The sequence below is a fragment of the Charadrius vociferus genome, unplaced genomic scaffold (assembly GCF_000708025.1).
Source record: "Charadrius vociferus isolate BGI_N301 unplaced genomic scaffold, ASM70802v2 scaffold422, whole genome shotgun sequence".
NCBI classification, from domain to species: domain Eukaryota; kingdom Metazoa; phylum Chordata; class Aves; order Charadriiformes; family Charadriidae; genus Charadrius; species Charadrius vociferus.
In genome coordinates this window covers 634,221-655,457 of record NW_009647080.1, presented here as the reverse complement: position 1 = coordinate 655,457, position 21,237 = coordinate 634,221, and the positions used below count along the sequence as shown (strand labels likewise).

The following is a 21,237-nucleotide window of genomic DNA, read 5'->3' as shown; positions in this document are numbered from 1 at the left end:
GCCACCCACTAATAATTCATCACCCTTAGCTGGGCTCACAGTGTAACTGGGACTTGCTGTCATCATAAGGATCTCTATCAGAACATTTGGGTGAGAAAATAGCAATGCAAAAGAAACAGAATATGGATACTCTAAGGCCAATTAAACATAATTTTATACTTGGCTAATAGTGACAATTAAAAAAAAAAATCAGTTTTTTTTTTTGTGGTTGGGTTTGTTTTACATTTAAAGATCTATTAAAGAAACCCAACACGTACACACACACAGAGAGAACTTCTTTAAATACTACACAGAGATACTGCAGACAACTGTTAACAAGACAGCATCGCTGGACCATGCATGTCAATGGAACAGTCGAAACTTAAAACTATGCTATACCATCCTTAATATTAAGGTTGGAAAGGTAATGGTACAGAAACTGACAGTAGGAGAGCCTGCTCCACGTTTGACAGAAAGTTTTTATCATAGTAGCTCATCTTTACTGCTAGAAATTCAGTTTACAGATCAAGGAAACCTATAGCTTCTTTTTTATCATTAAACATGATGAAAAATTTAAAATGTATCTGTTTGCTAAAAAAGCATCTGCATAATGTTATAAATAAAAATAACACTAGGAGATGAGGGAAGTGGTACAGACAGGAGCAAATGTACAGTAAAACAAATATAAAAAGCTAAACTTTTTAGCTGCATGCTTTACTTAATTCAGACAACAGATAAAACAGAGATGTCATGATACACTCTCTGTTGCTTACCAGAACCTTCTCATCAAGGTCAAGCATATTTTAGAAACATAATTAACCAATGTAAGCAATTTATCTAACATAACAAATACTGAAACATACCTGGTAGTCTGTTCATGTTCACACCCTGTGCTGAAAGCCCAATTCCCATGTACCTGCAAAAATGAGGAAAAAAAAAAAAAAAAAAAAAGAAATTTATCTGTCTCTTACAAAAACACATATCTGCATGGGATATTGTCAAGAACCCCTGTGCTGATTAATCATAAACCAATTAAGCTGCCGAGAGGTCATTTAATACTGGCACAACAGCAAGAGAATCGAAAAGTAATTCCTGGTATATACTGTATATAGACAGATTCTGTCCCTGCAGGAGGTAAGGACAACTATTCTCTTTTAGGCATCTTAAGTTATCGATGGAGAATACTGCTATTAGCCGTAAAGTTTAAGGCATGAATGAAGAAAGCCAAAGGCCACGTCTTATTTTGAAAGTAGGGGTAAAGCTATACACATACCAATCTCATTCCCTTCAACGTACACAATCATGTTTTGCAGACAAACAGGAATGAGTAATTTTACAAAATACATTCAAAACTGTATATTGTTTCAGCAGCAAAATGCATCCTTGCACAACACTTACGAAAAGATCAGACTAAAACATCAAAGGCCTGTAACACAGAGCAGAATGCTATCTTAAGGAATTTACCAGCAATGTTACTTAGCTGCTGGCAAACTAGAGGGATAACACTTTTATTATACTGACCAGCAATCTTGAGTTTAAACAAGTTATGGCTAGGTCAATAAAGTCCCAAGCTCAGCTTTACAAAGGTATTTTTAATAGAGTCCAGTACAATTGTTAACAATTTAGTATCAGATACTGGAAAGTTGAAATTAATAATCCCTTCCCCCAAAAATCACACTATTTGAAGTTAGTAAAATCAGTTTTACTTCTGTTTCTTAAGCAAAAGTCATTTCATGACCAAGAAAAAACAAACCACACCCCAATGAAAAGCTAGGCTTTCACCCCTCCCCCCCAAAAGAACTAATCCCCCCAACTAAAAGCAAGCATCCAAGAATCACCTAAACCTAACACGTCCTAGCTTAGCAAAACATGCAAATCATTTTGTCACTAGTTCAATTAGTTAACATAAATTTATCACAAAATAATTAATAAGCTGTATCAAAAAAAAGAATTCACCCATGACAATTTGAAAACGCTTTAGGAGATCAGACATGACCTTTGTACTCCCATCTCATAAAATGCAAATTTAAAGCAACTATTCTACTAGGACCTACAGGTTAATCTGCTATTTTAAATACATTTCATGTAGAATGAAACTGAGCAGGAAATCTCAAAAGTCATATGCTTAACTGTGTATTGGGCTTTGTTTTTTTCTATTGATCACTTCCAACAGTTACCTTAACCACTTCTATGTTTGATATTTACAAAGCCCTTCTCTGATAATTTCTAACATATGATAACCATCTTCGTCTCCCTCCAATGTACCAACAACATGAAATGGAACCTCAGAAACATATAAAGCAGATACTACATTTAGAAAGAACAAAGAGCTGAAGCAAAGGGCAACAAACAAAAGGATTAGTCTTTGCTGCATTGCTAATTACATTACTGAGGCACCACTACAGCAGCAGAGTCAACAAAACAATTATAAATGAAAGCAACAAGTGGAAAACCCTTGATTTTTTCTTAAACAATAAAGGCAGAATTGTTATTAGCATAGTCTGGAGTTTGATGCATGAAGGATTCCCATGTAAAGACTGAAAATCCATTATTGTGAAGTGTCCTGTTAAGGAGAACTTATTAAAGAAAGGAAATTTATTCTTAAAAATAATTTTAGATAACTTAAAGAACTCCACTGACTGCCACAAGCCTTTCAACACAAATCATATTAAAAAAAACCTTCACCCCAATAAAGTTGCATTTCAGTATTCTTACAGAAACAAGATTAAGGTTACACAAAAATATAGAATATTTTATCTAGTGTATATATATATATACACTAGATAGAAAATCATCTAGGCAACATTTTGGTACCACCTGGTTTTTCTTCCTCAGATATCATAACTTCTGAGCCCCCTCTAACTCAGTAATAATTGTAAACGTGGACCCAGTGTATTTGCTACAGCTGGAAACAAGGACTCTTTACCCGCTAGCAAGACCTAGAAGTCACTAGGCACTGACACCATCTCAGTAAGAACACAGACGTTCAACAGTATGTATTTTTCCCTGGGAATCACTTATTATTACTTGGAATGTTAACACCATTTCATCAAGGAGATGTGGTATTCATAGAAACTCCAGCAAAGTTTGATTAAAACATTTCAAATAATTAACACATTTATTACAGATGTCTTTCAAAAGGAAAAAGGAATGGCTACAATTTATGGTTTGGAAGTGAGTGAAATTAAAGGCTCATTAATTAAGCTAATTTATCATTTGTTATAGTTGATGGATAGCTAATCTCTTGTTCAACTAGGTTTAGTACACTATAAATTGAGTGGGGAAAACAGTACCATGACAGATAGGCTTTAGATGCTCTAAAATTCATCAACAGGAGTCATATTTATGCCAAGCCACAAGGCAGCTGTAAGCTTCATAGGCTTAAAAAGACTTTTTTGGTTTGGTGTTTTTTTGTTTTTTTTTTTGAAGAAGCTTAGCCCATATTTAGGTCCAGAGTCACTGTCCACAAGAAGACTTGCTTCAGTGGAAGGAATTACATAAATTGTTCTCCTGTTTCCTTCCTTAGGATTCATATTATTATGTGTCTCAGAATCAGGAGAAAAACAGGAACAGAGCTATGCATTTAAGTTTTTCTCCCTTAGTCCACAATAAAGATGCAGGGCAGCACAAGAAGCAGACAGACTAGCACCCAGGTACGATGCAGGCAGAGACTGTTCTCAGTCAGTTCATGATGCATTTCCTGCTGTCCTGACACATGAATGGGTTTGGTCTAGGAGACTGCCACAGACAGGAAGAACAGGTCCACTTAGAATATGTCATGCCGTAACAGCAGCCTGGGGGAAACGGAGGTGTCAACACCAGGAAGCAGCACGCTCACTCCGACATGTTGCACCTTCCAAAAGCAGCCACAACGCAGCGTGGTTTGAGAGACTGTAGAGAGTGAATAATGGCACGGTTCTGATGCCACCTCCCTCATCACTTCCCTCCGTACCTGTGGACGGAGCCTCCACCTCAGCTCTCCACCCGTAAACATCCTTGCCTGCTGTGGTGGGAGAAACACTTACCTAGGCAAATGGCAGGAAGTGGCCCGGGACCCTTTTTATTAAGGAGCCCCTCTCTCCGAGCATTTCAGTCCCACCGGGTGCTACTCATCACCTCATTAAAGTGCTCAAGTCTTACAGGAGCTCTTAAAATTACAAACAACATGTAAAACCACTCATGGAATACATGAAATCAACCCATGAGAGATGGAAAATGAAAGACTGAAAACTGATTTAAAAGTGCAGCCAAATTAGTATTAAGAACCAAGAAAACAAGGACATCTTACATGCTCTTGACTTTTCATTTCAAATTGTATTTATTCTTGTTCCAGTTCATTTAAGATATAGATTACCATTTTAATGTCTCAGCACATCCTCTAGTTTACATTTCATAACTGCAAGTAGTATAGACATTTTTAGGAATACTACGAAACTACAGAGTTTAAAATTTGCTGAAGATTCAACTTTTTGCCACAAAGAAAAGTCAATGTCAAAAATACAGGCACCGTGATATCTATTTTTTTCACCCCTAACAGAGACTGAAAAGCCTAGACTTCTGTGCAGTGAAATGTATAACAAGCAGCAAGCTCACAACTATTTTCTCAAGTATCTTTCCAGTCAAAGAGCTAAATTCACATTTTTGCTGGAGCCTAAAGTTTCTACTTGGATGCCTGAATAGACTAAGTGTGAGAAATAAAAAAAAGCAGAACCAAATAGAAGGAAAAAATAGCAATGAGATGGTACAGAACTGGAGACTGCTAAAACGTAAAGAAGAAGAAAAAACCCCATACACAATTCTGATTTTTATGTGAAACCATTCCATTAGATTTTTTAGCCACTCTATTGAACGTGTATGGAATATTATCAACTTCCATATTGAAAGATAATCACAATTCAGGTTAATTTTATTTGATACTGCCCATTCCATAAAGAGGAATACACAACCTCAAAAACTATACCAAATCACAGGTCCCTCAGAAAGCTTACTAGTGGCTAAAGATAAATTTAAGCACTAAATAACCAATTCTCTAGTTAAAAAAAAACCCACACAAAAAACGCCACACACCAAATACTCCATACTGTATTTGTAATGAAGATAAGTAAAATAATTTAGCATATCTTTAAGTAATAAAACCGTAATAGCCTCCCTACTACAGAGATTTCATTAGCAACCTGCTACCTGCAACAAGCCAAATTCCTTCTGACTTCCATGGTGCCTACATGTTCTATTAAACACAGTATAACCTGGGGAACTGCTACATCATGCTTTGAAATCCAAGCTGTTTTGGTGATAATGAAAGTAAATAATCAACCTGGTATCTTATCACCTACATGCTATATATTTAAAGAAAGCAACTTCAACCATACGGTCTTAAAACCTAAGTTACCAGCCTAAGTCCAAGCACTAACAGAATTTACACTTACAAAAACGCAACTGAGATCATCGTAATGTTTTGAATGCATTGACTACTAAGAAAAGTAAAACCAACACTCTGAAAAAATTGTAGGCAATACAATAGGCACAGCCTGTTTCACTATCAAGTTTGTTTCTTAGAAAGGGGTACAAGTAGAAAAAACGGCAACATCTGTAGGAATTTCAAAGCGAAATGATCTTCTGAGAGGCCTTTGCAACTGACTAACTTGCAAGGATGTAAAATGTTTTGAGTAATGTTCTCCTATAGTTTTCTATGCTGTCTTCACTGACAATATACTATAAGGTCAGAAATACAGCACGGTACAAAAGTATCTAAATTGCACTTTTCATAGTTACTCGGCATTAAAATTTTGTAGGAATATGCTAATCCAAGATTCTTATTGTCTGCACAATCACAATAAAAAATGAGCTGTTAAATTTTTTCTCTATTTAAATGTTGCAAAATATGCCATAGACAGTTTGAGTCTTTCATTTCAAATTGAAAACAAGTTTAATTTTATGGAATGTTTCCAAGGAAACAGTATTTTGAACATGATAAACCCAGGTTTCAAATGAATCCAGTTTGGGGCGGGGGGGATCAGGCAGTCATCTTGCATAGTGCTTGAAACTGTTATTCCTGTAGCATATTGTTTGTGATTCCTCTAACATTCCTAGAAAGATTGCCATTTACTGACATCCCTCTTACTTTCTGTGGTTGTGCAATTTCTGTCTCGTGACACTTCTCCCTAAGGTCTAAAGCAATTTGGGGACCACACTGTCAGAATAGTTGCATAGACAATAATATAATGCAAGTCCAGGCTGCAGTAATATTATCATCTATACACTACATTTATGCGAATGAACCTCGGAAGACAGAAATAACATATTTTGCATGAAGCAGACACCAAGAAATTAAATGTGTTCTCTTGACTTTCTTTTTAAATTAGAAATCTTAATTTCTAGAAAACATCAACAAACAAATAAAACTCCCTCATTCCAGTTCCGCAGATTTCTGACCAGTTAAACACAAACCTCAAATAACCCTCTTACACATTTCGTTGCTGTTCGTTTCTGTCAAATGTCTGGTCTGGTACACTCAGGTAAAAAATGCTACAGTTAAGAAAAGATACACTTGCTGATTCATGATGCAATCTCTTCTTGCAACTGCTGCAATTCAAATGAAGGTTAATGCAAGAAAGCTACTTCAGACTTTATCAGACTTGACTCTATACACAAGCACTCTGCTAGTAATGCCACAAGACATATGTAAATAGAGATTGAGTTAAGTTTGCATGTTGTTGTAACGAATGCCTTTTATTGTAATACATAACTGCTGAGGATATATCAAAACTACAAAAATAGGTCTTAAGATTGCAGAAAGTTTTTACATTAGATTAGCAGTGTACAAAAGTACAAACAAAACAGCAACCGATGACATTCTGTATTTTGTTTACTGGCTTATGCTTTTGTTGTGAACAAGAAAATGGGTATACTGGATGCTCAAGGAAAAACCAGCTTACTGTAACAGAATCAATTTGCAATAAAAGAAGCATGGTTTCTGTTTAAAGAGTTACACACACAGGACCTAGAAGACAACAAAGCATTTTTATTTCACAAATATCACTCAAAGGCACTAAAACAGCTCAGGCTAAACCATAGGCACAGGTGTCATGAAAACTCAAACTTAATTCTCGTGGTATTTGTTTGTTTGGGCTAGTTTCCTCTTTATTATTTCTTCACTCACTTCATCACATACACAACACGGACTACAAGCAACTGCCAAAATAACAGATGACTGATTGCATGGCCAGCGTTAAAAAAAAAGCCATAATCCAACAGGTGTCTGAAGTCTTATTAACACTGCTTTACCAAAAAGCATACTGATAACTTGCATGAGTTGCTGTAGTAACATTTTATTTCAGTGCAGAACGTTTAGCAGAACTTACACATGCAATATAAAGCATGCACATGAAGATCTGCATCAGTACAACCACACCACAGACTTAACAAGCTAAGTGCTATCTGCCTTTCTAAACTTAGCTTTCTTTTTTTTTTTCTTCTAGATGGCTTACCACTTCCAATTCTTGTTTTCATTCTTCTTTAAAAAAAATAAAGCACATCTGCTTAGAGGATTTTGCATTTTTAAGCATACATCTTCCTCAGCTGTTCTAAAAGCAAAGACTGTCTAGAAGTAAATGGCATTACTATCATTTGCCCCTTGCTAGTAATTATGTTTACAAATCAATGATTAAGATAAAGAATGGACAGAAATTCAAGACACCTAGGATAAAGGAATTTTCCCTGGGAGAAAAACCAGGCAAAAAGTCTCTCCTAGTGAAAGATTTAAAAAAACAAAAAGCTGTTTTAAAACCTAAATTAAGTGGGCATAAGCTGGTACCATGACCAAAAATAGCATTCCAGCCCTCCTGGGCCCAGATGCATTTCTGACCCAAGTTCTCCTCTCTTTTGCTGCCATAGCTAGTCATGAAGTGATACAAACAGCCATACTGGGGACCAAACCCGGCTGAAAAATAACTCACTCCTGAGATCAACTTTTGGAGAACGAGCTACCCAACAGGGTTTACCATGAAGCTGACACAAAGAGCCACAAACTGGGACAAGGGAAGCGAACTCAGTGAGCGTTCAAGAGACTGCTTCTCCTCAAGGCCAAATCACCAGAAAGTCTTCAAACTGTGGTTTGGAGTAAGAATTGGAAACATTCAAAAAACATTTCCCCAACTGGAAATTAAGAGATTCATCGCAAGAACCAACAAGCCTAAGACTGAAATTTATGTAGGAATGGATGATTACTCAGCAAATCGTACACACAAGCTCTTTATAACATAAAATACTGGAATAGCATTTTGCTTCTGAAAGCCAGGTAGCCAGTGGATACCCTTGCACCCCCTTGGAAAGTGGAACCGGAATAAGCTTATGCCCAGTATGAAATGCTAAAGAGTGCAACCTAAGGTTACAGCAAAGCTCACAGACTCTCAACCAAGAGAGTCTATAGAAAACTCTTCACCATTAAAGGATGCCCACAGCAACAGCATAAAGCTATCAGACTTGTAGTTTACATAAACTATGACAGTATCATGCAAGTATCTTTAGTTGTGCAAAAGAGGGAAATGTTAACTGTTATCTGAAATAAAGTATTAGCTGGGGGGGTGCAAGGCAAGATGCATTACCTCTTTACACAAAGCCAGAGGACCTAAACATGTAAAAGACTAGTGCAAATGAACTCATCAAAATGCAGCATAAGAAAACCGAAATCAACATTTCAGAAAGACTGGAAGGAGTCTCACTTGGATACACCTGCCTAGCTAACAGAATAGCCACCATGGTGATCATTTTTGGAAAGTGAGGGTACAGTATAGTATTATAACAGATTTAGAAACCAAGGGCTTACATCTCCAAATCACAAGAACAGGTCCAGAGGAGACTGAGCACACCCTTGTTCATTCCCATTCCTAGACTGTCAGTGTAGTTTGCTTTAATTAAGCTCCTATTCTAGAAATTTAGATGAAACTAAAATTAGAGAGTTGTATGCAAAAGGCAACACAAAGCCTACCTCACTCCCTTGAGTACTGTATTAAGAAATTACAGAACAAAAGCTACATACATTACTTTTGGTTCTCTGATAGATCAATTACAAATGAGAACTGTGTTAATAGCTTATAAAGGTTTAATTTAAAGCTACAGCTATGTTTAGCTTCCCCAGTTGTATCAGAATTTTCCACAGTACTTGCTGCAGTACTCTGCTTTAACTGACACATATATGTATTTATTTATTTTTTAATTAACTGGGGATTTCAAGAGAGATGCAGTTATAATTTATTGCAGTTAATATTCTCCTTCCTACCATGCTTTCTAATCACCACCTTGGTACTGTTCCCCATACTTACAGCCATTACTCATCTACCGTTATCATCTCTAATCACTCACATCACTGTCCACAATGTTCCACACAAAGCCAAACAAAACAAAGTGAAAGAGAGTATAAAAGGAAAATGTAAATAAACAAAGGTCCTCAGACTGCAAATGGAGACATAAAATTAAGGAAGAAAACTGAAGAAATAAAGAACAACAGAAAATATTTACAGAGCAACATGACAGCCAGTTAGCACTTCTAAGAAGAATTTAAAAATATTTAAGATAATTATTGCACATATCTGTACTGCAGCAGCACATAAAAGATCTTAGGATTCTCTGTGCCAAACACTGTACAAGTATCAAGACAGTTTTTGTTTGAATGGTATTTCAACCTCATTACTTTTATTAACCTTAATTCTCACTTCCCTTTTTCTCACCTGTTACCATCAGTTGCTGCATGGCCCTATCAGCCCTCACTGAGGTATCAAAAAGCAGCTTCACTTCGTCTGCTCTGCAACACCAACCTCCATACTCATTTCTTACTTCCTAGTAAGCCTGCTTTCTTGCTTTCTTCAACGTGTCCGTAATGCCTAGAAGTTGATCATCACGAACACCTGCAAAATTAATGTATTATGCACCTTCAAATTCCTACTCAAAACTCTTCCTTTCCCAAATACATAAAGAATTTAATGACCCAAGTCACTAGTGTGACAAAACCAATGCTTGTCTCTCACACAGACAGCTATGACAAGCCATACTGGAACCCATGCCATACCCGTGCCCTATACTAGAAAGAGCTGTGCTCCTTCAGAAGAGGAGAAAAATCTTCGTGATTGCCCAGCAATTTTGAGACATGCAAGATCATATTCCAGGAGCAGTGCCATCAAGTGCTACAGCAGCACAAAAAAATAAATCTCCTACACTTGTTTTTTAGTAAAACAGTTTTGATGATTTGAGGCAAGTCATGCTAAGTAGAGCACATAAGCAAGAATGCTGTTAGACTTGCCCATAAAACATAGTACATGGACTAAATACTTTAAGCTGAGTTTATTTTAAAATAGAGATAAAACATACAAATAGTAAAGGTCACTACCAAAGGGGACCCCAAATAAACACCATTAAATCATCCACTGACATTTATGAAAGTTGAAAGCTGTACTTGCAGATAGATATCTGAGGTGCCTCAGGTACTCCAGGATTTATTTTAAACAATGCTATAAAATACAGCTGTAGCGCTTCCACAGCTAGGCTCAGGCCTTGAGAATAGATGCTTTTGCAACAGTAAAGTGTTTTAACTAATTGACCCTATTAGTTCCATGCTGGTCCTCTACAGGTCCTCCTTCCTGAACTCCGTTCCCATTACCAGATGCCAAGTAAAGACGACAAAAACTGGTAAAAACATACATGGAGCAAGCCAGGTGAACCACAAAAGGCAGTGAGAATCTGACACAAACTGGTTTCTATAGACCCACTTATATATCTCCACCTCAAATTCTCCAATTTACTTATTACAGAATAATGTATTAGTGTGGATGCAGCATAACAATGATCTGTAAGATTCACACTGCATCTAGTCAAAGGGCTCTTGGACCTGAAAATAGGCTCTAGAGATACACACATCACACCCAGTGACACACGTTGACTCCTGCTCTTTACCAGCTAAGTTAGATTTGGCTTTGGCTCTGTTCACAGTATTCCCCAGCATCCACGCTACCTTATACAATGAAAAAAATGAACATAGCTCATTATGCAGCTAATGTTTCATAAAGTGACATTAAAAAAAGGCTGAAGCAAGGACAAGGCAGTATGTATTATCATTAATTGAAAGACGTACCCCTCCGATTTTCTTAAGCAATCTCAGCAGGCAACTTCACAAGTCTTAGCTATGTACACCTCACAAATAACCATTTAAACCACAAAACCATGAAACACTTTATTGAAAGGTGTTTTCTACTTTTGTAGGATTGCCCTGAGCAGCTGACGGAATGAGAAATAACTAAAAAGCAACACAAAGAGGTCTAAGGTAAAGTGTTAGAGGAGCTATGTAAAACGACATCCACACATATGGACACCTTTTGAAATCCATCATTTCAAAAAAGCTAACTTCCGAACTAAACAGGCAGAAATACATTTCAGGAATAGAGATGTGCATCGCTAGTAAATCACAGTAAGAACATCTTAACTGACAGCAGCAGGCCAATTTTTAAAAAGCGTTTAAGGAATAAAAAAACCCAAAACATAAAAGGTGCTCCTAAAATTGACGGCAAAACATTACTTGAAACACTAATTTCTACTGTCTTGATTTAAAACTAACTAGGTCTTCATAGTGTGACAAAAGCAACTACACACATAAGTTTTTCACAGCAAAGAAATCTCCCAAAGGTGACTTTTGGGAACAGGACCGATAAACTCATAAATGCCCCTCCACAGAAGCAGCAGTATTGAGAAGCTACTCTTTCAAAATATCTCTATACAATACTATAAGCAAAATAAAAAAGTTTGAATACTCTTTCTGATTTACATAAGTTTTACAGAGCACTGGGAAAATGAAAGAAAGAAACAGCAGCAAGACAGACAAAGAAAAGACAAAGGTACTGAATTTCATCCAAAGAGGTATGATATCTTTATCTCAAGATTTATTGTCACAATAGGACATAAGCATCCACAATGTGCTTGTATAGTACCTAGGACAATGACATTCAATCCTGACTGGAACCTTGAGGTAGAACCACAGTATACACTACAGCATATTGGAACGAAGTATTGCTTATGTGGTCCTACACAGGTAATATAATCAATGTCTCATGATTAAAACACACCCTCTACCAAAAACAATGGAAGATGAAAAGGCATTAAAGCAGTCTAGCAAGGATTTCCTTAGCACTTCAGGACTTTCCCAGGTGAGATTCTATCTGCCTCAGTAGACTTAAAAACATGGTATCACCTGTACTTCAACGGATTCGTAACTCAGATGGGTTCTGGGAAGCAGCAGCTGCACTCACTCATCAACTCTTGTTCATTCCGTAGGGTGACAAATTCCCAGGAACCTATTCAGGACATTCCCCTTCATTCTTTTTACTGTTCACCAACAAGTAGCCTTAAGAATAACTTTCCATTTTAAAAATGATACAACATCCATGAAAAGACTGCACGGAGGAGGAAAGTTGATCTGCTGCGCACCCTAAAAACTTCCTAAAAATTACGTGAAAGTCTGTAAAGCCATATAGTCAAAACCCAACACCTTTAAACGTAAGAGCAGGGTCAAACTACAGTCATTCAAATGCCAACCCCTCTGTCAAGAGAAAATGAGAAGATGCTGTTATGGTATTTATTGTGTACACTGATTTGTGGACAATAAATACCACAATCAACTCTCTTAAAACAAGCAGATAGAGTGCAACTTCTCATGAATAAGGAATTAAGTTATATAGAAAGTGGTAAAACATGAAAATAAGTTTTGATACCAAAGACATCTGTTGACTGAAAGAGAGATGATGTGAGACAGTATTTAAAGTAATAATGAACTCAATGCTTACCCATCTCTTCCCTTACTGACAATTTTAACTTCAAAATAGTATATGCCACAGGCTGCAGGTATAGGATGTGTGGCTCGAACAGAAGCAGCATCTTTTGGAGTTTTTCCATGACCTGAAAAACAATTGCATTCAAAACACAACAAAAATGTATTTTAGATAATTGCAGAAGATGACTCAAAGGTATACATGCCAACTACTCAAAAAAGAAGGCTTATGTAATCAGCAAACAATATACAATATTCTAGTCAGCCTCATTTTTATGCTAGAATATTTTTCTTCCAACATTAAGTTTTCATTGTAGGTACCTGCATTGCATCTAAGCACGCTGTGAGAAGTTCTGGATATACTACTCATAAAGTTTCCACAATTATTTGAAGGGAAACTAGAAAAAAGTTTCACTGCAGTAACATAGTTGTCAAAAGCCAGCCTGGGTTTGAAAGAACTGTATGGTTTCTCAAATGCACAGGGCTTACTCAGTTTTATAGACTGAAACATGATATAATAGAGTTTAATCTAATGCTTAGTGCTTTTGAACCTTCAAGTTATTTAAGATACTTTAATTCTAATGTCCTTCAGAATAAACATCAGTCATTATATAGAACATACGACTCATAATTCACTTCCATGTTCTGAATGTTATTTCAGGACAGCATTAAGCATTACAGCCTGCAACTGAGCTAATGCAGCTCCTACTCCTTTTTCTTATAAGGCTCACTGTGTACCAGCTCTGCCACAAGAAGAACGCTCAATACCACCTCTTGTCTACTCCAGGGATTCTCAACCTAAACCCAAGAGCCACTTGCACTCCACTAAGACCAACTCTTCTGAATGCGTCACCCTCTTCACAGCCCTTTGTTCCGAAGGCAACTTGGAAGCAGGCTTCTGGCCAGGTGGCTTGTATTAGCAGCAACCTGTTCAAGCAAGCTCAGTCTCTCCCAGGCACACTACAATCCCTCCATTACTGTGTGAAAGTTACACACGGGATCACAGAACATAATTTTAAAAAATTTCTAGAAAAGAAAAAAAAAAAAAGAAAGAGAGCGCAAAGTGGAAAGTATATTGGACCCTGGCAAGAGGTATTTCAATAAGATGGCAACCAGGAACAAATTGTCATTGCCATAAGAATAATTCACACAGATCCCATGCCCACTCTCCATGTGGATCTGAGGCATAGTGGAAAGAGATTACTGTTTTGAGTGTGCTGTACACATCACTTGACTGCAGCACTCCAGCTGTCACCTCCAGTCCAGACAGGGAGGCCTACCGCACCTGCAGAGCAATTGATCTGTGAATGCCAAAAAACAAAACAAAAAACCCCACTCCTTCCAGTGGCGTTAACACTGGAATTATTGCTCAGGCACAGATTAATCATGTCTCATGTGCAGCAAGTCATCATACAGCAAGGAAGAAACTGCAGGAAAAGGACACCATAGCCAGCCAGAAAGATCAGGCACAGCTGACCTACACTACTGAACCTCTAACCAGAGAGCCCTCTAGTGTAAATATTGATAAAACACCAAACCCTTATCTGCCTGTAGAGCTGGCACCAACCATTTCTTACCAAATGGCACACACTCAGACAAGTAGAACTCTCAATTTCACCATGGTCGCATTTGCATTCAAAACTTTGCTAGCACAGCACAAATTCTTCACTCATTGAGATTAGGTTTAACCTATAAAGTTTTTCAGATGTAACTAGTTTACCTCAGTGTGTTAATACCTTAAGGCAATTAACTAGCCAACTATCTTACTTTTCTGGGTGCAAACACATTGCTCACTTCAGTATGTCACTACTAAATGTTTGATATAAAGATCCTTTGATCACCTCACAGGTTTTACAATAATAAGCTTATTACCTACTTTCTACATGTTGTTTTCAGAAGTCTCACATGAGGAAAAACAGTAATTTACTCTTCCATACACATGACAGCATGCATGTTTCATTGTTCACCGCTTTAAAGTTATTTCCACAGGCTGTGTCAACCAAGGTAACAACCAAGTACATAACCTTAGAGCTTCCATAGGTTTGCTTGGTTTTCAAATTATGGTAGTTCATTATTTAGCTACTATAAATTAGATTACCATTCCTAAGTATGCAGAAATCCTTCAGCTAAAAGGCACCCAAAACCTTATGGGCTGAACATCAAACTGGTAATAGATCCCTTAAATTCAGATAGCTCTGATTAAATGATGCATTAGTTAGAAAGTGGTGTGAGGAGAAGGAAAGATCCTGTCTTTTTAAATGTCCTTAGGTTTTTACTTTAAAATAGACTGCAAAGAAGTTCCCTTGGTTACCCTATGCACTCGATAATCTGTGTAGTTTCAGTCTGAGTCAGTCTCCTTATTTGGGCAAGTCTTCCACACAGAAGACTAAAGTAGTAGGAAGTAGCCAAGTATTATTGAAAATGTACATCTATTACCCAGCAGACTCTGTTTTGCAAAATCACAATCTAAGTGTTTGGAAACAATACCAACTTAAGGTATTCTTAGCACCTCTTCCTGAAACTAGTCCTCTTCTCCCACGCCCTCCCCAATTCAGGCAGCTATGTGCAAGGACATACCATGAACCAGACCGATTAGCTGATCGGGCTTTAAGAAACCTACCAGATTTTTCTAAGCAGCAGATCAGTTCCCTGATCCAGTTCACAACCCAGCCACACACAGCTGTCACACTGCAAATAAGAGGTCGACACAGGGGCAGAAGTAACAGGATACCTTACCAGTATTGCCAAACACTTCATGTGGTGAAGCAACATGCTTGGGGAAGTCAGTGCCCAAAACTACTTTCATCCCATTAAAACAGAAGACACCCTAACTTTAGAACTGCTGTCCTTTAAATATAATCTCTCATGAATCCCATTTTACTATTTGAGCATGCCGCTTTTATTTGTAGTTACATCCATAACAGCAAATTCAGCAGCATCAAGCAGTTAACTACTTTCAAATATTCTAAATACCTCTACATTGTCTCAACATGCTAGTTGAGACTTCCAGTACTACCAAGCTATGTTGGATTACACGAGGAGTCAAGAGATACTAGCTATGAGCCAGCTTTAAAACAAGAAAGAGGCTCTTTATAGAGCAGGTAGTTGAACTGTAAAATTTCTTTCCGAAGGATATTATAAATGCTAGCGTTTGAGTGGACGCTGGATAAGCTTCTAGAATAGAAATCAACTGCCTTCAGCTCAGGATGTCCTTCAGCTTAAAATGGCTGGAAACTGAGAGGGGAAAACACAGGTATACCATATATGCCTAACATGGTTTTAGATTTTTCCGTAAGTGCTCACTTATGGCCACTGTCACTGATGGGACACTGAGCTGAGCAGCCCATTAGCTTGACACTATATAGCACTGCCACATTCTTTGGTAACCCGAATCCCCACTTCCTTGCTTGTGAATAAAAAGGAACTTTGACACCCAACTCTGAACTTCTCAACTGGAGGTTCCAATGCCTGAAGCAGGTCATATGAACACTGCCCTATGTTCCCAAAACAGACCTCTTCCATAGTTGCAAGCTATAGCTAAAGCATTGAAAAGAATACTTTTAAAGTATGTATTATTTAACATGAAAAATTAAACATTTTCAGCATTAAAAAGAGAATTCTGCAAACAGATGCACTACGGCAGAGAAGGAAAAAGAGGTGTACAAAGCTTGAACTTTACACTGTAAACCAGATCATAGGTAAATTCAATTACCAGAACTGTTTTTGATTGGGCTTTCATTAAAACCGTTTAACAATCATGAGCCAACCATGCTCAAGGAGTAAAGCTTTATTTTTTTAATCAGTCATTGACACTGATCATTTTTACTAAAAGTAGTATCATCAGTCCTTTAGCAAAAGTAAATTGAAGTCAATCTAAATTTAAAATTCCATATACTTGAAAAAAGCAAATTCAAATAAAGCCATATTTGGAGAAGCCATTTCAGCTTTCAAAAATACAATCTTTGAACCTCAGTCTAAGCGTGTAATGCATATGCACCAAATAGTGCAAAAGAAGTCTATTGCAACGTCTACCTAGACAAAACTAAGTGTTAAACTAAGTGTTTAATACAGTTGAAGCCCTTAAATGAAGTTTACATAAGATGAACTGCAGTTATTTCCAACAGGTGGTTCAATGACTTGCTCACACTGCCAAAAATAAAATAATCAAGGCCTAATCTTCTGTTTAATTCAAGAGGAAAGTTTCACTGAGACAAGAGGGAAAAAAAAAAAAAAAAAAAAGATGTGTGCAAATTACTGATTTTACTTCAACTTTTTCCCCAGTTTAAAAAAGCAAGACAACTCAGAGCTACAGAGGTGTCCAAAACAGGCATACTGTACTGTAGTGAATACACTTCAAGTGTTTTCTGCCAGAAAAACTGACACCATCCTCTTATTACTGTATGACAACACAGAACAATTACTGTAGAATCCTTTTCTGTTTGTTATAGAAATTGAGATGCATAGTTTGCACTGAAAAATAAAATAGTTTTCTGTTTTGTTTTGGTTTTTGGGTTGTTTTTTTTTTTTCTTTTTCAGTTTGGCACTAGAGACAGTTCAAAGGCAACTGCATTGTAAATAAACGTCTGGCTAAGATTTCCTGGCCTGTGATACATTAGAAAAAGTTCATGCGATGGCAGCTTACTCAAAATTGCATAACTTTCCTCAGCTTTTTTTGGACAATTGTCACAAGACTAACTAAAGTGAAGCTACTATAGGACTTTCCATGATTTTAGCACTAATGATTTAGTCTGTTTACCTAATTCTGTATATAGTTTCTTTCATGGTTACAATATGCGTTGAGTCTGTATTTTTATCTCCTTATAGTACATAGCATAGATTATTATCTGCTGGAAACTAAACGTGCCAGTCTAGTGGAACATTCATATTAGATACAGCGTTTATGAAATCCCTGTTTTTCAACAAGATTCATATGTTAATTCTGAAAATTTTAGAAATACGTAGGAATATTTTTAAAGATGTCTTACCTTAATAGCTCCATATTTTGTGCGGTAACTGCTTTACATGTAGCATACACTTGTTTGAACCTTTATGCTTTCTTTACCACTTAACTACAGCACAGAGGTATTAATAATACAATTAAGTGAAATGACACAGATTTTTTTTCTGATACTGTTTTTCCATGTCTCCCATACCACGAACAACAGTCACTAAGACAGCGTTAGCTTTCTATCAGCTTGCACAGCTAACTGGCAGCAACACAGAAACGTACGTCTGTCCATCTAACAAACAAAAATACCTTTGGGTATAGTCTTTAATATATTACAGTATGACTGATGCCAATGTATATGTATTTCATATCCAGATTTTGACAAAGCTTCCCAATCAAGAGTCAGAATTTGTAAAAGTATAACAGAATAGCTCACTGCAGAAAGAAACTAGCCTGGTCTGGTAAACAACACGGCATCCAACGCATCTGCCCTTCAACCACCTCCCCATGTATTTTTTCCTTTTCTTTTTTAAGTAACACTATGATTCCAAGAGATAACAAAAGAACACAGACCCTCTGGTTTTGCTGACCCCCTCCCCCAAAATTTAAAGAGCCGTTATTCTGACTGCTGGAGTGTACTCCTTTCTCTACACCTCCACCGTTTGATCAGTGCCTGGTTTTGTGTCAGTTTTGATTTTTAAGCACTCTCTAGGATGCTTGCAAAAAGCTTCAGGTCCAGAAATGCAGTACACAAAGCATCACAGCTGCAATGGGTAGAAAGAGACAGCTACTGCAGCTCATGCTTCCATACAAGTTGTCCACAGGTATGCAAGAAAATGAAAGGAATCTTCAAAATTACATAGAGAGGACCATCATTCCTCTCACAAACCAATGAAATAAAAATATCACTGCTCACAATACACCAGCACATTAAAATTACAAAGCTAGTCATATGAAAAAAAACCGACTTTGAAAGCTTTTGCTCTGATTGTTCCCCCTCACCCATTTTTTCCAGAGGCAAGTATCCCCAACACATCCAGAGTGGAAGGAAAGCACTGATGTTAACCACTTTCTGCCTCCTATCAGTCACAGACAAGAGGAAATCACTCCACAAAAACAGTTCTACAGACAGAAATCTACAGAGAAAGCTTAAGTGTACAAGGTACCTACACTACAGTAATAGAAAACAGTAAGAACTGCTTTTGATTACTGGGTTCTTTGGACAGATACGTCTTCTCTCCCTTCCCTGAGTATTTTGGTCAAGAACACAACAGATCTTTATCCATGCTCAATGCGCGATTCAAATTTTCTTTCAACAAAAACATCTACCGTTCTTCCATAACTACTTAGATAACTCCAGAAGCACTGAAAGTGCCAATATTCCACAAGAAGATACTTTGAATGCTTTGAGACCTCTATGTGCTACTGACTTGTAGGAACATTTCACGGCGCTAAGCACATTCTCACTTGCTATCTTCCCGTATTCTCCTCACTGAACCTCCTCATTGTCTTCCCTTTTACTGTATTCTTAGGGCTGAAGCATCCAGGACAGAGAAGAGGCAGCAGATGTTTCAGTGGGTTTTTTTCCCCCAGTTCTCAGGTAGGAATGCCTTGATACCATTCATTGCTTAGCCCAGTTAGTAACTCCAGGTGCCAGGCTGGTAACATATACATAGGGCTGCCCTAATAACCACCTTCATTAAATTACCAGGAAGAAAAAGACAGGCCACTTAAGAGGCCATTCACTCCCATTTAGGAGAAAGAAAAGTGTATACTGTTGTATTGGCACCTACCCCTTTCACAGCCCTCTGGTCTAATTTAGGAACCCTTCAACCTTCATCACTTGCTGTTATTTAACAGCTAGAGTAAAGGTATTTTACTATTATAACTTACTAACTGTGCTTTATAACTTCTGGTAGAGTATCCACACAATATTTCCTATGTTACCTATACTTCAGAAACATGCTGAGCCTCTTGTAATTTCTTTGAGGTAATGAATTTATTTTATTAACACTAAGGCAAAGGAGAGAAGTGAGGAAAACCAGGCAGGAACAGCACAAAGAAAACTTGAAAATATACTTCTACAACTACACTGACAGACCAGAGAGGTTCCCTCTCTAAATTCCAGTTCATGAGCAAAAATAGCCAAAGAAAAACAAACCAGCAGAAAGACTTGGTGGCCATAAAGCTACGATCATCTTGTAAGAAAAGAAAAAAAACAACAAACCAACCCGTCACCACTAAGCACCAGAAAATACAAAATGCTTCTAAAAATACAAGGTCATAAAACACTGAACAAAAGCCAGGAAATTCAGAGTTGAGTATTAAATAACGTGTCCTTAAATCACTCAGTGCCTCCCAGAAACCTGCTCTATAGTCATCAACCTCCTTTATTATCTTTGTATGGTGCATTAAACTTAGCATTTTTAACAGAGTATTTTGCATGTAATAATAAAGCCTCTCTATTTAAAAAAAAAAAAAGTCTCTGAGAGTACATTTAATCCTTTCATGGCAGCCAAATCCTGCCATGTGTTTGTGTTGCCGTTTTCCTCCTCCGATTAAACAGTAACATGTTTATCGAGATTTCACTTGAATTTCTCCACTGTAAACTCTGAGAAGGGATAACTGCAAGGTTGGTTTTTTCCCCTCCCATTACGTTCATTTGACTACAGACTGACAAAAGATCAAGTTCTTCACAGCCAACTCAGAAGTGGTTTTGAATCCACAACACTTCTACTTTAGGACTTAGGCCTAGAACACCAGATGTGTCTGTGTTTTTTCAGGTCAGAGTGTACGCTTATGTTTCCAGGTTTTATGACATTTCATAACAATCATCACAAGTTTTTCTTCTATTGCCTCTCGCTGATTTATACAAACACATACTCTGATTTTCACCTTTTCTTTGAAAATCGCTTAACTATGAAACATCTAGGCAGAAAGTTAGTCACCTTTATTAATATAAGTCCTATTGTCACTGCTTCCCTCAAATCGCTCTGTAGTCTGTACAACTTAGGCAAGACTATTACCAGTGACTCTAATTCCATTTTTCACAGTTAAAAATAAACAGTGTTTTTCTCTGTGCTTTCCCCTCCCGTCATTTCCGTGTTTAATAGCTTAACGCTTGCTGCTCCTAACTCCATTTAACCCCTGCTCTTCTCGAGAGGGAAAGAAAAAAAAATAAAAAAGAGCCACTTCTTTTCTCGCTCATTACCATAAACAGGACACGTCATGCCGATTCTCCTTTATTCTCCTGCCTCAGACCCAAACCTTCTGGTGATACCTGAATCCACGGAGGGAGTCTCCCGAGTTTACATAATGCCCACTCCAGAAGCATGAGGAGGCGGGGGCGGCCCCTGGTCGTTCCACCCCCCCTCTCCTCCTTCCCTCGTCCCCCCACACCGCGACAGAAACCGGGGGGGAGGGGAAAAGGAGAGGAAAATAAAGCCGAAATCAGGAAAAAACAAGACCCTCCTCTCCACGCTGCGGGCAATTCAGGGGGGGG

At 37.6% G+C, this 21,237-nt stretch overlaps 1 protein-coding gene across 1 annotated transcript in view; it reads right to left on the bottom strand.

Annotated features, from left to right (window-relative positions):
- The window catches only part of RANBP9 (RAN binding protein 9), a 31,985-nt gene extending 19,076 nt beyond the window's left edge, over nt 1-12,909 (bottom strand). Inside the window, exons 1-2 of the mRNA XM_009895798.1 lie at nt 12,804-12,909; nt 843-895 (exon numbers count right to left, since the gene is read on the bottom strand). Of these exons, the coding sequence (XP_009894100.1) occupies nt 843-891 (49 nt within the window). The 5' untranslated portion in view covers nt 892-895; nt 12,804-12,909. The remainder of the gene's footprint in view (nt 1-842; nt 896-12,803) is intronic.
- Nucleotides 12,910-21,237: the final 8,328 nt, after the last annotated feature.